We start from the raw sequence: 15,132 nt of genomic DNA on the forward strand, positions 1-15,132 counted from the left end.
GCTTGCCCGAACAATCGATGGCCTGTTCCTGCTCATACGATTTTCCTGTCTTCATTCTCTTCGCTAAAGCGCGATTTAGATCTTTCATCTGTATGCTCGCGCTTGTTTGCTTTCAAGAACATCTCTGTTCCCTGCTTTTTCTTCGCCCCTTTTCCTCGCCCAAGTAATTTATAGCCAGGGTATATACACAAGGTCGATGTTTCTCCGGGATTTCTTGTTCAGGGACAAAATTGATCGCGTCGACTATTTAAATATCCCGGGCGGAATTTATTTTTAACTCTGGATTAAGAAGCAATGATATTTTTCGGGCTTCTGTTCCTTGTACGTTCTTTTTCAATACGCTGTCAGTGTCATATTTGCGATGAAGGGATAAGAGGATCGGAGATTTACCAGCTGTGAACGATCTTCCTGACACATCGCGGAGAAGAATCGCAGGATCGTGAACCAATCAGAGGCAGATCATTCCCGCCGAGATACGATGGTGAACTAAAAGAAAGTTCGTAAGATACGAAGAGTAAAACGACGTGAGAACTTTACAAAGTGAATTTACGTTTAATAGCGGCAATGAATAAATGTGATATACAACGCGGAATAGTTACCAATATGCTAAGAAATTTTTCGTTAGTTAGAAGTTATACGCTGACGTTCGTAGCGTATTAATTTATTCGTCACCGTATAATCTCAATTCGACACAATCTGTACGATGGAATTTAAATTTGAAAAATCAGCCCGCTCAAGCGATCTTCCTCTTCGCACGACTGCGTTAAAACAAGCCGAAAGCAGCGTTATAAAGTTATAAGGAAAAACTTGATAAAAGAGGAAGTAGCGAAACTTGGTTCGAGTAGCAATTACGGACGAAGTTAGGTTTAAAGTTCATTCACCCTGTGCCTGGGAGTTCAGCTCTCGGCAGGAAACACAAAGCTCGACACCGGGCGACGAAAATCGTAATTCGAGCGTGTTGAGGCGCACGAGTCCGCCGTCTGATGCGAGCATAGATGGCCGAGCACACAAGCTCCGGATTCCCAGCGAGATTATATCAAGCGACCTATTCTAATTCGTGGCCTCGTGATCACAGGAAGAGCCGGTCGATCTCTGTGAACGGTCAAGAACGTCCCAACTAATCCCTTCTTTATGCTGCTCTTTGTAAAGATAGGCTTTGTAAATTAAAGTAAAGGTAAGCGGAGTCTGCGCGAATATCTCGCCAGAAAATCTCAATTACCTATGTATTACGCTGTACACGCTCGTTCATAAGCGTTAGAATATATTTTGCTTTCATAGAAAACGCGTAACTGTTGAGTTGGCAACTAAGTGATTGCAGATTTTGTCAATAGATGTTATTGACAAACCCGCAATCACTTAGTTGCCAACACAACAGTTCAAATTATCGGACAACCAATCGATCGATCGGTATTTTATTTTTGTCCCTCGCAAATGGTACATTTATTTGCGAAACAGCGGCACAGCCATGCAGCATTACGGTTCTGACTGTGGCTAAAAAGTACACGGATTTTCCTTCCGAAATTTCATTTTCAGAAATCGTTCTGCATACACAAACGTCAAGATATTTGCGATTACGGACAAATCTTAATCCAAGATTTAAGCGCCACTCTTCTTCCAAATTCCCCGCATGATATTTCATGCAAATCATTCTGTATATAAGTATCAAGATTCTCGACAAACTTTGGTCGTTAATCGCAGTCATTATTTAGAGTTTCAGCATTAACCACAGTCACGAAAAAAATGCTCAACGACCAGTGGCTACGGTTATCGCTAAGGAAAGGCAAAAGGGTTAATAACGCGAGAGCAGGAAGAGAGAACGCGCGTTTAATATCGATTCGATCGGAGAGCGTACTGGTCGCGCGGAGTGCGTCGCGACGCGCCGCGTCGCGCCGTCCGGCAATCGCTTTTTGCCTCTTTTAATCGGTCCCGTACGCCGACACACCGCCTCCAATCGATACTATCTCGCGTGTAACACACGATTGGGTGGAAAACGTGTGCGTTTGGTCCCGCTGTCTGCGTGACCCGGCCAAGATTTTCATAAATTTTTCGGCAAATATTTGCCAGCCGGCTGGACCGCGTGTAGCCAGATTTTTGTAGAAATAGACACGGCGTTGTGTAGTTTTTATCTTCTCTTTCGTTTTGCCGCTTCTCAGCGGTTCTCATTGCTGCAGGAATTTACCGTAACTCGATGCTCGACCGGCAAACGCGTTCACAGTAAATTCTCGTTACGATACGATGATCAGGCGATCCCTATTTCGATTAAAATAATAGAGACGGTTGAATAATTATAACACTGATTTTACAACTTAAATATGTTGAATTTTGGATCTTAATAGCGGAAATAATGGTATAGGAACATTAAATTTACACTTAGAATTTATATTAGAATAGTTATATGTTTATTTGATAAACGATTTCAAAGGTATTCACCGATACACACTCAGCACTTTCTTTGTCTCACCTTCTTCCATACCAGACTGTTAACCGAACAGTTTACATTCCTTTGTTTTCTAGACACCGCGCCTTACATACTTGCACACACTGATATTCACATACAAGTATCACTATTACGCAGCTAACCTACCACATAAAATTATACATATCTCGATAAAATATACTCTTCATTCCAACAACTTTTCCTCGAAGAATATAAGATGAAGAGCGACTGATAAATTGAAATGTTTTTATATTCGAAGGGATGATAGCAAGTGAGTTATGTTCTGTGACGGCGGTATTTATGCGGAACTAGTGATAGGTGCTGATCGTCTCTTCTTCTTGGTCCAACTTCGCGACTTGAAAGATGTTTTGTAGCAATTAAGGGCCTTGACGATAAAGTAAAAATGCTTGATTTTGTGTCAGTTGCTTAGGATCATTGCGGTCCGACTATTTGTACAGCTGATGACCGTCTTGACCGAGGGATGAACTTTTGTATATTTGATTTAACAGCCAGACTACTCTACTCTTGCCAATTTCGACTTCTGTCAATTTCTAGTTTTTGATGCATAAGTGGATAATTAGAATCGATCTTAAATCCTACCAAGACAAGTTACTTGTCAGTTCATTTACCGTAAGATGACATGAATAATAGGAAATCCCAAAGGAAATTTCAAAAATACTACTTGCAATATCGTCAATTTTGTCCACTCGTCAATTAGCGCAGTTTGTCGATAGTTCGTATCGTGAATTGCTATGGCCAATGCTTATCTGAGAAAATGTGTGTGTTCGCGTAAGGTGTTTGTGTTTTTATTAGATCTCTATCCGTACATAATCAAACATCTGATACAAAGAATCTACAGACGTCTATAAAAATCTTTGTACATTCTATGGAGTGGAAGGTTACTTTTATCCGAGCAACGTGTTACAAATTTTCGTTGTAAAGTTAACGCGTTTTATACGAAGAATTTACGCTGAAACCTCTTTTACAGCTGCTTCGCGCTTGTCACTACGTACATATGTTACTGCGCTGGGCCTTATTTCATTAAAAAGATATCACGTTCGTAAGACACGTGAGGATTTTTCTGAGTAACTGTAAATGTAACAAACCAGAAATTTCTTAAACGAGTCACTATTTTCGGGATGCTACCAGTGTGCAAGCGTACTACGAGCAAGTGGCTGCTCGGTTCTTCCGAGAATCTTCTTCCAACGAGCAACTCCATCCAAACGTAATCAAACTCCAGTGACCACTTGAAGACTGGCGTTTCCTCGCGACGTTTGTTCAAGACTCTGAGTTTTCCATTTAAACCTGGCAACATTCTCGGCGGTATTCGTCCTACTTCTCTCAAAAGCCAAGCAATTTTTCTCTACTGAAATTACATTCTCTGTTCGACGTTCGCAAACTTTCTTCCCCGTCTTCCTTCTCGTCGTCGTTGCGCTAGTACAGGTCGCGCTAATCGTGTTCCATTCTACGAAACCAATGATCGGGTGTGTTTCGAATACGCGTCTGAAACGGCGGACGAAAAGCGGCGCGAACGACAGAGATGCCTTCGCGTTTAATTGGAATTTCGACGGGGCACGATCACGCGGCCGCAATTTGGAGGCGGCTCGCGGCGGAAACGCAATTTCCCCCAAGTGATCTCCCTCCGTGTCTTTATTATCACGGTGTGCCCTACATATCGTTCGATAATTGCAATGCAAATGAGGCATTTGCATGCAGGCATAATACGCCGTAGGTGATTTGCATACGCAGGGAAAACCATTCGTATGCGCCGCGTAAAAAACGCTGCTAACTTTTTCAGCCGGCAGAAGCGTCCTCGTAATGATTAACCGTGAATCGACGACTTGCTTTCTCCCTTTTGTCTTAACTTTCGTAAAATGGCCAGAAATTTGGCATCGCTTCTCGGTACAGCGAATCTTCTGTTGATTTTGTTATAGTAACAAAATGATGATAATGTGTTTTATTTCGATAGATTAAACAGATTTTTCTGACAAATTTTTCCTTCCTTTATAGGACAGTGGTAATTTCAGTTTTCATCAACGATACATATTTTTGCACATGTTTATGAACAAGTAGCTTTCTTTGTTTCGTGCGGTTCGCGAAGAATTTGGACTTTTAACGCGATAGAATGGTAAGTTAATTTTGTAACTTCCTGTAATATATCCGCTGATAGATCGATGGTAAAAAAATGGACATCCAGTGGGTATGGAAGAACGCGAAGAGCGCTGGAAAAATCGGAAATGTAATAAAGTTATCTTGCAATTGTCCTTTTGAAAGAACGATAGCCGTATCCGAGTTAAGGCTTTGAAAGAATCGAGTTACGGCTGTCATTAATATTTCACGCGAAGAATGGTCAGAGTTTGAAATTCCGCTATTCTACGGGGACCGATTTATCGCTTTATCTGGAACAAAAGAAGGAAAGAAATGAGAAAAAAAATGGCGAGAACGAAGGATTTCCATCGATTTATTCACTGTTTCATTATTTTACTACCTTCATCGAGGATTTTATCACATAATTTTACCGAGTTCGCTCTTTTCGAGAAAGTTTCCTTCTCGCGATTAATATTGGGTTGGCAACTAAGTGGTTGCGGATTTTGTCAATACTTAGTTGCCATGCCAATATTTCTACCGAAAATTTCATTCTAATAAGAAGGATATGTTAAAGCGTGCAGCTGATTTCCACGTGTTAATTAGTGCTGAGAATTATGCATCTTAATTGCGAAAATAAAAGTAAAGGAACACTAAGGTTACACTTAGAATTCATATTAAAATGGTTTTAGATTTATTGAATAAACGATTTCCAGGATCTTCGTCGATACACATTTGCACGCGCCTCAGCACTCTCTTTGTCTCGCCATCTTCCATTCTCTAGAGTCAAACATACGATAAACAATTATTATCCAAGTTATAGTGCCACGCCAGGAATAATTTACTTATAATTCTCAATGAGAATTGATTGTAAAATTCTCCCAAATAAGAAAAAAAAAATCTTCCATACCACACCGCCAACGGAACGGTTACACTCATCTGTTTCTTCGAGACGCACAAGACGTTTCACATAGGTGTGTCGCTACTACGTGGCTAATTTAGTTTAGCACACAAAATTATACATATGTCAATAATTAATATTTGACAAACCACTTTTTTTCGACCACTGCGAACGAAGCGAAACGTTAACAACGGCATTGACGTGTCGAAGGCTGAAAAATCTCCTTTAGACTTACTGTTAGTCTAGCGAAGGTTAGTCACTCCTGCGTAATCTCATTGTGGACACCGAAAAACAGGCTGACTCAAGTTTACCGTGGGTATTAAAGTGACACGGTCGTCGAGTAAATCGTTAGTCTCTTTGCAACCGTCGATAGACTTAAGTTGAAATCTTCCATTTTCCTTTGAGTATTGCCTATCGAAGAGGAACAAAGTGGCTGAGTTGTGAGAGTTTGGTGTCGAGCGCAATAAAGTTCATTTAAGAAGTACACAGGTAAATGAATAAAGGATAAACTAGAATATTAGCGGAGATTCGATAACTAAGGTCAAGGCGATTACAGATTTTGCCAGATTCTAATATCCAATGAGCTTAGCCAGAAAGAAAATTTAACGCCAACTCGATTCAAACTTGATAGTCGTAATCATTTACGGAATTAAACGAGCGCTATCATCACTGAACATTTTCTATATCCATTGCACGAAGGAATTAGATTTCAGGAAATTACATTTTCAAACTTACGCATATATTTGTGCTTACTTCGCATCGATGAAAAAAGTCACTTGAGAAACAAAAGACAAAAAGAAACCTGCAATCTCGAAACCTGTCGATCTTCTCCCCTTCCTATCATCAGTCTTATTCCAATTTGCCCGCAAAATATCACGTTCGTCGAACAACTCAAACCTTAATAACATTTTAGCAAATCGTCTTTCGTTTTCGACTCGACTCGAGGGGGAAAAAAAAGGAACATGGTCGATCATCGTAGAATTACACATATGCTCACATGTTGCTTGTATCGTAAAAGACTGGGAATCGCGATTAGGAATCGCGACTAGGGCATCGACTGCAGTCAGCCTTGGCGCACTTCCGCTCGGCGCCCTCGCTCTCTGTCGGACGTCTGACTGTTGTTGGCCGATTTTGCACGCGTGCACCGGCACGGCTGCACCTGGCGCGGCGCAAACACGCGTCGATAAAGCTCTTGTTTGCGAAACGGCAACGCGAGGTGCTTGACACGCGAGCTATGCGAGTCCGATCGACGATACGAGGTCTCTATTCCTTTCTGACTATGTACCGCGATCTTTCTTTTCTTTTTTTTCCTCTTCACGGTGGAACGAACCGGTATTCAACTAGCTACGGAACTGCGGGGGAACTGTGAGTGACTTTAGATCGTGGCTCGAGCATATTAAAACGTTGACATGTTCGCGAGACTGCAGAGAAAGGTCGAGGGCTCTTATAAATAAAATATCTATGCGCGTTCTTTACGTAATATGTTTCATTTATCATTGTGAAATCCAGGAAAATCGAAGTTTTGTCGTTTCCTTTGCGTGTAATACTTGAGAGATAAAGAACACGAGGAATTTTAAATATTTGAGGCGTATGTGTGTGTCGTCGTCTGTGATTCTTGTAGATGCTGTAGATGTGTCGCTGATGGGGTATACTGTTATTTTTCTTCTAATTTAGGTGCGTGGAAGAAAAATCGAACTCCGGTCGCCGGGATTTGAACCCGGGCTCCGAACGTTTGTAACCTAAGGCGCTAACCACTGCGCTATCGTCGTTCGACACTAGTTAGTGTCGAGTGGTTGTATTTACTGTTGAGTGTCGCCACATATTTTTACGAATTTTCAATAGCGAAATGACGCTAGAAACTAAATAACGACGTGTTTCCTATAAATGTTATAATAAGTTTCCTGTAATTGCATATATCAATGATCCGGTATCCGATGCTACAGTCACGAAGTTGTCGATTCCCCTAGGCCACGATATAGTATAATACCATGAAGAGCCTAATTTATGGTACCCTCAAGTGTTATGTCTCATTATAATGCTGTCCTGTGGCACGCAAGAGCACCCTCAAGTATTTACGAGTTTCTATCCGTAAGCTTAATTTTTTTTTTATTTGGAAGAATTTTACAATCAATTCTCATTGAGAATTATAAGTAAATTATTCTAGCGTGGCACTATAACGTGAATAATTAGATTTAAAGATTAGATTCAGCTAGAATCAAACATACGATAATCGTTTATTATTCACGTTATAGTGGCACACCAGAATAATTTACTTATAATTCTCAATGAGAATTGATTGTAAAATTCTTCCAAATTAAAAAAAAAAAAAAATGTGGCATACGGATAGACACTCGTAAATACTTGAGAGCGCTCGTACGTGCCACAGGGTAATGTCTTTTTAGCGTGCTTTTTAGCGTATCTGATCCGTCGTGTGAAGTAATTGAGTAACTAATGGGTTTTGGTGGTTGTTAACTCTTATGTTATATCTATTACTGAATTTGGATATTTCTTCTTTAACTGTGGGTATCTTAAGGTCGCGATGTATTGTTTCGTTGGTAACATACCATCTATTAAGAATCTTAGAGTTTTTGATTGGAATCGTTGAAGAATTTCTATGTTGCAATTACTCGCTGTTCCCCATAGTTGGATCCCATAGGTCGAAACAGGCTTTAATATGGCTTTATATAGCATTATTTTACTCTGCACGCTTAAGTTGCAACGTCTGACAATGAGCCAGTAGAATTTTTTAAATTTTGATTTAAGTTGTTTGGATTTATCTACGATGTCATGCACAGATATCTGACTGAATCTTTCTTTGGAATTGCAATATTATTTATGGTCACTTGTGGGCAGGATTGTTTTCGCAGCGTGAAGGTTATATGACCTTTTATTTTCATTTATTTTGCAGTGCCATTTGTGGAACCATAGCGCTAGAAATTTTGAACGATCGTCTTTTCCCATATCCTCTTTTTTTCACACGAAGCAATGTGTTTAACTCCGAATCAAATTGAGTAGAAGTTAATTTACGCGATCTAACGTATAAATCGTTGATATTTCTCTTGGAATATTCTTCTCTCTAATTACACAACGATACCTCGAGATATCTGTAATTGAATTGGCTATGAATTTGCAAATTGTTTTCGTTAAATTCCCAACGAAAGAGGATTATGCGAATGTTTACACAATGCACGAAGGGATATAGATTTCTGGTTTGGAAGTAGAAGATAGAATTCTCCAATACGTGTTAATTATCGGAATTACCCCCAATCACGTTTGCCAGTTTTCCTATAGCGAGTCTCGTACGACTCATTTCCCATTGGTTTGCTTGCTTTACACAGCAACCGGCCTCGTTGTTCGATCAATCCGCGTAACCTTTGAGCCAGAACAATGGCGCATTGAATGGCATCATACTCCACGACGTTCTTGTCGTCGGTGAATCAAAGTGAATCGCGTTCTGAAATAAGCAGCTCGCTGACAATACCTCGAACCCCGTGCACAGCGTTCCTCGCCTCGGATACAACTGGCTACGCTTCCACTTTTGTCGTTCGAGTGGCACGAACTGACTCCATAAATATTTCCCTTTGGTCTGGTAATATCCTTCCTTGATTAACCACCGCCACTTTTATGCCACACTTTTCATTTCATTAATAATTACAGCGAAGCCCGTGTTTCCGCTATGGGCAGGAATTATAGGATTATTTTTACATCGGTACACCGTTGCGTTATTTTTGGAAAAAGTCAGCTTATGTTTGTACGAGAGAAAGGTAGTTTTAATATTGGATAAAAATATAATTATTTAACAGTTTGAGCGCCAGAAAACAGGGTAGAAAAATCGCGAACACCGCGATAGTCCTAATCGATTGCGAAGAGAAACAAGCGGCACAATAACGCTCGTCATATTTGTTATTTTTATGAAATCTATGTTATATATACGTACTATTAGTTTATAAATATTTCAAGTTTTGTTGAGTAAAAATTATTGAGAAGATAACAGTGAAATACAAAATATCGTCAGTCGTCCGTAGCGTTTAAATGTACTGGCACTTTTCCACACAAAATCTAAACTTGCGACTCAAACGGATATGCATTATAGTATCGTGGACAGATTGTCTAAAAAATATCGGCTGAACTATGAACAATGTTGCGAGAAATCCTAAGTCTAAAATTCGGCGGGTCTAAAGGGTCGGGAAACTTCAATGGGCCAAGCGGGGTCCATCAATGTGTCGTCGGTTCTTCAGTCGAATATTTTCGCGGAAGAAGGTGCACGTGATCGGTTACGGAATACGTACGTGGTGAGAGTATGAGAAAAGACAAAGAGATGCTTAAGGGACAAAGACGAATTAATCGGCAGTCGTTAACTAAGAGTCGAGTTGCGAGGAGTTGTTAGTTGAGAGTCGAGTTGCGAGGAGTCGAGAGTTGAATGGAGAGAGAGTTGCTGAGTTGTTACGAGTTGTAAACTATTAGTTGTGAGTTGTGAGTTGTGAATTATCCATTTAATTGTCTTAGTTATAGTACATTACTGTATTTAGTTCACGTTAAATAACCATCGTTTCCTGTTTAATCCACTGTAAATAGATCCGTCTATCAATCAATTTGTCACATAGGATAGAAATCATTGGAAATCCTAATTTCTAATATTTCTGAATAAATAATCCTATATGTATATATATTAGGTTGTCCGAGAAGTGTCTTTCTTTTACAGATTCGTCTTTCGCAACGATGCATCTTTATACAAACATGAAACCTAATCTGTCGAACGTTGTGATCTTTATTTTGATAGAACAAAATGTAATTTGATAAAATAATATAAAATGGAAAATGTAGTGCGTCCATTATTTCTTCATAAAACGAAAGAAACTTTTTGGACGACCTAATATATATATTGTAATGTATAAGAGTTCTTTTTCGTTCAGTTTATTTTATTTACAGCGGTTGTTTAATTATTCGAACGATACTAATTAGTGAAACATAACTGGACCGATTTTTTCAATACATCCACTCTTCGCAGGATTTTGGAATGTTCGTGACCTCAGTGTCGTGTATTTAAAAGTTCTTATACAATGTGTATCCTGATTCATAAATCTAAGCTTCAGTAGAACAAGTCAGCTCAATATGAAACTTCTCTCGTTCTTCGAGTGTTTCAAACTGTCGTTCGTAGCTCGACGTAGGTAAAAACTACTCAGGAACTAGCTTCACAGCCATCGTCCAACCAGTTTACACACGCGCTCTTCTCTATGTAAATTTTCTTCCTCCAAGATCGAAGTATTAGATCGTCCGAAAAGCTTCTTTCGTTTTATAAGGAAATGGATGCACAACATTTTCCATTTTATATTATTTCATCGAATTACGTATGGTCCATTTTGTTCTATCAAAATAAAGATCACAACGTTCGACAGATTAGGTTTCATGTTTATGTAAAGAAGCGTTGTTGTAAGAGAAGTGTCTGTAAAAGGAAGACACTTTTCCGACAACTTAATACCTGGCGCGATCATACTCTCTTCTTGTACTATTATGTAATTTCAAATACTCGACCACTTCAGCCATCGAACTCGAACATTGACAATAAATACGATAAATAAATAAATAAAAGCTTGTCAAAGTTTCTCGAAACGATATCAAGGTGAAAGACAAACGTTTTCCAAGACGTCGTTTCTTTCCGATTCCTCCAAAGTCTGACACTGTAGCGTTACGCTACTCTCCATACGCGTTGGTCGCTTATAGACTGCACGGTTGTCGCAGACACTACGACCACAGCGTTACAAAAGTTCCTGGCGACGTATGTAAATCCGGACGCAAACTCGATTGTCTCCACCTACGACACAGTCTTCTGGTACTGTTGGCCGTCTTCGATGTTTCCTGGAAGCAGCCAGTAAAACGCGTCGCCCTCCTTTCGATTAACGCGACGAACTCGATTTATACGATCGTTTAAAAGCGAAACCCTATTCGGGATTCGAGCGCTCGCCGGTAAAGACGCGTAATTTATGCCAGTCGATACAACCGTTTCTGTCTGTTTCGATGGATCGTTAGCGCGTTTCCGACCTGCTGATACGAATGAACGCTGTTTCCGAATTTGGAAAACGAAATGGACGATTTGTACGCGATTAATCTCGCCGTTTCCCCATAGACGCTCGCCACAGGTGTGCCATGTTTTATTTATCACGCGAAGTCGGTAAATCGGTGGTCTATCGATTCTGGTCGCGTTTTCTGATCAGTTTTAAATATCGATATTATCATTCTGTCTCAGGGTCTATTGGGTTGGCAACTAAGTGATCGCGGACTTCGTCAACACCACCTAATGACAAAATCCGCAATCACTTAGTTGCCATCTAGCAAAGTGATGAGACACGACAAGAAGATTTGTAATTTATTTAGAAAGTGGAAAAATTGCATACAATGCGCATAAGATGCAGAAATATCAATTATCTTTTGGAATATTTAACGTACGAGCAAATCTTCGCTGAAGCCCTATTTATTTCTCTTTTTATTATATTCACAAAAATAAAACGGATCTTCAAATACGAATATAACGATGGAGTAAACGTTTGAACCTAATTTGTCGAAGCTAATTGGTTCGATAACGATTAGCAATTAAGGGTACTTGATTTATGCGCTCGTTAAATGGGATGTGGGTTATCGATGTCGTATGATTTATTTTTTAAGTCGTTGAATGACAATGATACGGCTTATCCGGAAGGCGGGCGGGTCACGGCTGTTTCACAATGCTTCATTGTTGGAAACCGGCATGAATCGCGCTATCGCCTTTACTACAATAAAGTAACGAGGGTCAGAAGTGCATCGCAAACGGGTCAGGGCATCGGTTGCGGAAAAGTGCAACGTGTTTCACAGTTCTACGTGTCTTTGGTATCAGGAGGATCACATTTGGCCGCGAAATGTATCGAGATACTGTTCAATTCCATTTCGCGTTCATCTCATGACAGACCATATATCGATGGCGAATTATTAAAACTATTAATCTCGTTGTTAGAAAGGATGTACGTATAGACTCTAAAACATCAAGTAATCATTCGCTAAGAGCATTACTGTGAACGTAAGATTTTTCCAGTTGCATGAAATCTTCAATTCCGGAGAATGCAGCGGAAGAATGAAATTTTAATAGTATCCTGTGCTAGCGTCAGTTGCATCGTAGTTTATGGTTGCGAAAAACTTACGGTATCAGGAAGAATGTTACACAATGCGATTTCATTGGCGAAAGTCTACCAACGGATATATAAATAATATTAAAAATTTAGAAAACATTAGTGTGAATTAATAAAACTACCGTGTAAAGGTTCGTTCAATCTAATTTGCAATTTACGTTAGAGCCAGTGACGCTTCATCAAGGAATCCAATATACCTCGTTTGCATCCATCGAGTTAACAGACCGATCAATCGTTCGCAACGCAGCGTTCGTGAGAAATTTTCTACGTGGTAGAAATTGTTGAGAATTTGTTGGAATAAAAAGGATCACGGCGATGGCAGACGGCGTGTATTTACCGCTGAAAACATGGAGCAGCGTCGACTTAACTGTGAGGTCCTCATTGTCCGGCTCGGCCAATTAATGGCACGGTCCTCGACAGACCGAGCAATAAGAGGAAATAAAAATGCAATGAAAGCCTTTATTGACTATCATTGGTCGGCTACTGAATGCATTCGGTCTCGTTCACGAAAACGTTCCATTGTTCCTTTCGTTAAATACCCATGGAACGAGCGACGAAACTGGACCAATGGAAAAGAGAGAAGCTAGCGACTTACGAGCTGAGAAATACAGGCTGCGAATCGTTCGATCGTTCACCGTTAATTTTCATCGATCCGGAGACGATTAGCGCGTGAAATGGCGATCGATCGAACGTGCATTGTTTCGTGCTTCTTATCGGCGTTGGAAATTTCCTTAGCTGAATTAATTTCAAATCTTTCGCAACATCGAAGCATCAGATTCCTTTAATTTCAAACCTGAATCTTAGCGATACTTATGTATCACTTATAGATTTTGTGGATTTTTCGACTGTCTGAATTAGATGGTTAACAGTTCTAACGGAGTAAATGTGGGCAGTTTGTATGTTTTAAAAATACTTTTTAGCGGAAATATCACAAAACTGGCCCGAATCTCCATTCTCCAAGATGTCGACGAAGGTACAACAAAAGTTAATATTAGAGCCGCGAAAATATTTCTTATGCCTTTCTTTCTTAGATTTTATATCAATTTTGTTACATTCGATCGCGCTTCGATTTATAGCGTCTTCTTATTTTTACACAATATTTCCTCTTTATGATTTCTGACCTCCTTTCAATGCCTGGCCTTTACCAAAACCAGTTCGCCTGTATAATAAACTAGATAAATAGATGAATAATTCTAGTAGTATGGTGGTATAAATTTTTGCTAGATGAATATACGACCGATTGTTTCTGAATATATGACTGATTGTTTCCGATAAGGCACGTTGCGTGATGAACACGAATCTGTTTCTCTATGATCTAACAACGCGTGACAGTATTTAATGAGCAATCGAACGTGGAACGTGCCGTCACATCGTTCGTACGTGATTCTATACATCATATGAAGCCGCTGTTATCATAACTATTTTTATTTCATTATAGTGGGGGTGTTCATTGAACGAGCTCAGCTATTCCCGTTGGTTTCGCCTTTTTATCAGTTTCCAGTTAGCTTTCTGTGTACTCGCTAGTCTACGCGAATCAGTCAGATAAAAAGCAAAATGTCAACAGTGATTATGCAATAGTGTAAACGCTCGATTATCGAAAAACAATTCAATATCTTCTATATATATATATAAAAGTTGCTGAAAGATTATCCAAGTTTATTAGATAATATTAGTCATTTTAAATCATAGTTGTTTTTCATCGCACACTCCTCTCTTTATCTTGTCATGTTGGACACTTGAACGCTATTTTATGCTGTAAGATTCGCTGTAAAAACTCCAATTTATAATAACAATGCTCTTCTATCTGATTGCAGGTACTTCAGCATGATATGATAGCAACGATCGAGGAGATCTGTCCCGCAAGATGAAGAATCCTTACGTCCTCGCGTGTTTCCTTCTGCTGCCCGCGGTGCTGGGCCTCACCCTGCAGGAGGACGACCTGGTGTTCGACGACGTCGGCGAAGAGACGACCAGCACCGCAGCCGCGGTTATCAGTCGTCGATTAGACGAGCACAGGACCAGCTGGTACGAGCCGAAGTATTTCCATGACGCAAAAAGGCATCAATTCGACAAGGTGCACAACGTTCCTCACGTCGTCGTACCAGTTGGACATGTGCTCAAGCTTAAAGTCCACAAGGAAGCTTTCAGCGGCCCTGAAGACTACTACGAGGTGAGAAATCTCCATTTATATTTGCTTTAAATTTCAATATTTCGATAGTTGGGGATACCAGCTGCTGTCCTTATTAATTACGTTGGTAATTGTAGTCGGTGTTATCTATGGGGTACACCAGATGCGAAATAATCACGTTGCAATATTCGACAGAGGTAGAGTTTAATATTGATAATTTCGTACGCATACGCGTGTTAGTAACTTTTGTACCCTCGAGTTCTATTTTTATTTACTCGTTTATTTATTATAACTTTACAATTTGTCCAATCGAGATTAGGGAAATTCTTATGCGCCAGGTTGATTTACGTAACCCAGCTGGATACCGTCTTTAAGAGTCTTAAAGGGGTGTCCTGAATTAGAATGTTCTAAAACAGCGTCTTTT

The 15,132-nt window shown here is 39.9% G+C and overlaps 1 protein-coding gene across 5 annotated transcripts in view; it reads left to right on the forward strand.

Moving 5' to 3' along the window:
- Positions 1-15,132, forward strand: part of LOC117205324 (dystroglycan-like) — a 110,513-nt gene that overhangs the window by 76,139 nt on the left and 19,242 nt on the right. For 4 of the 5 annotated variants that reach the window (XM_033443613.1, XM_033443618.1, XM_033443616.1 and 1 more), the window contains one exon: positions 14,395-14,750. In XM_033443613.1, the coding sequence (XP_033299504.1) occupies positions 14,445-14,750 (306 nt within the window). In that variant the 5' untranslated portion in view covers positions 14,395-14,444. Of the gene's footprint in view, positions 1-9,867; positions 9,890-14,394; positions 14,751-15,132 lie in introns of those variants that run through there. The other variant, XM_033443617.1, reaches the window with a different exon arrangement.

Source organism: Bombus bifarius, unplaced genomic scaffold, assembly GCF_011952205.1.
Source record: "Bombus bifarius isolate JDL3187 unplaced genomic scaffold, Bbif_JDL3187 scf7180000007990, whole genome shotgun sequence".
Lineage (NCBI taxonomy): Eukaryota > Metazoa > Arthropoda > Insecta > Hymenoptera > Apidae > Bombus > Bombus bifarius.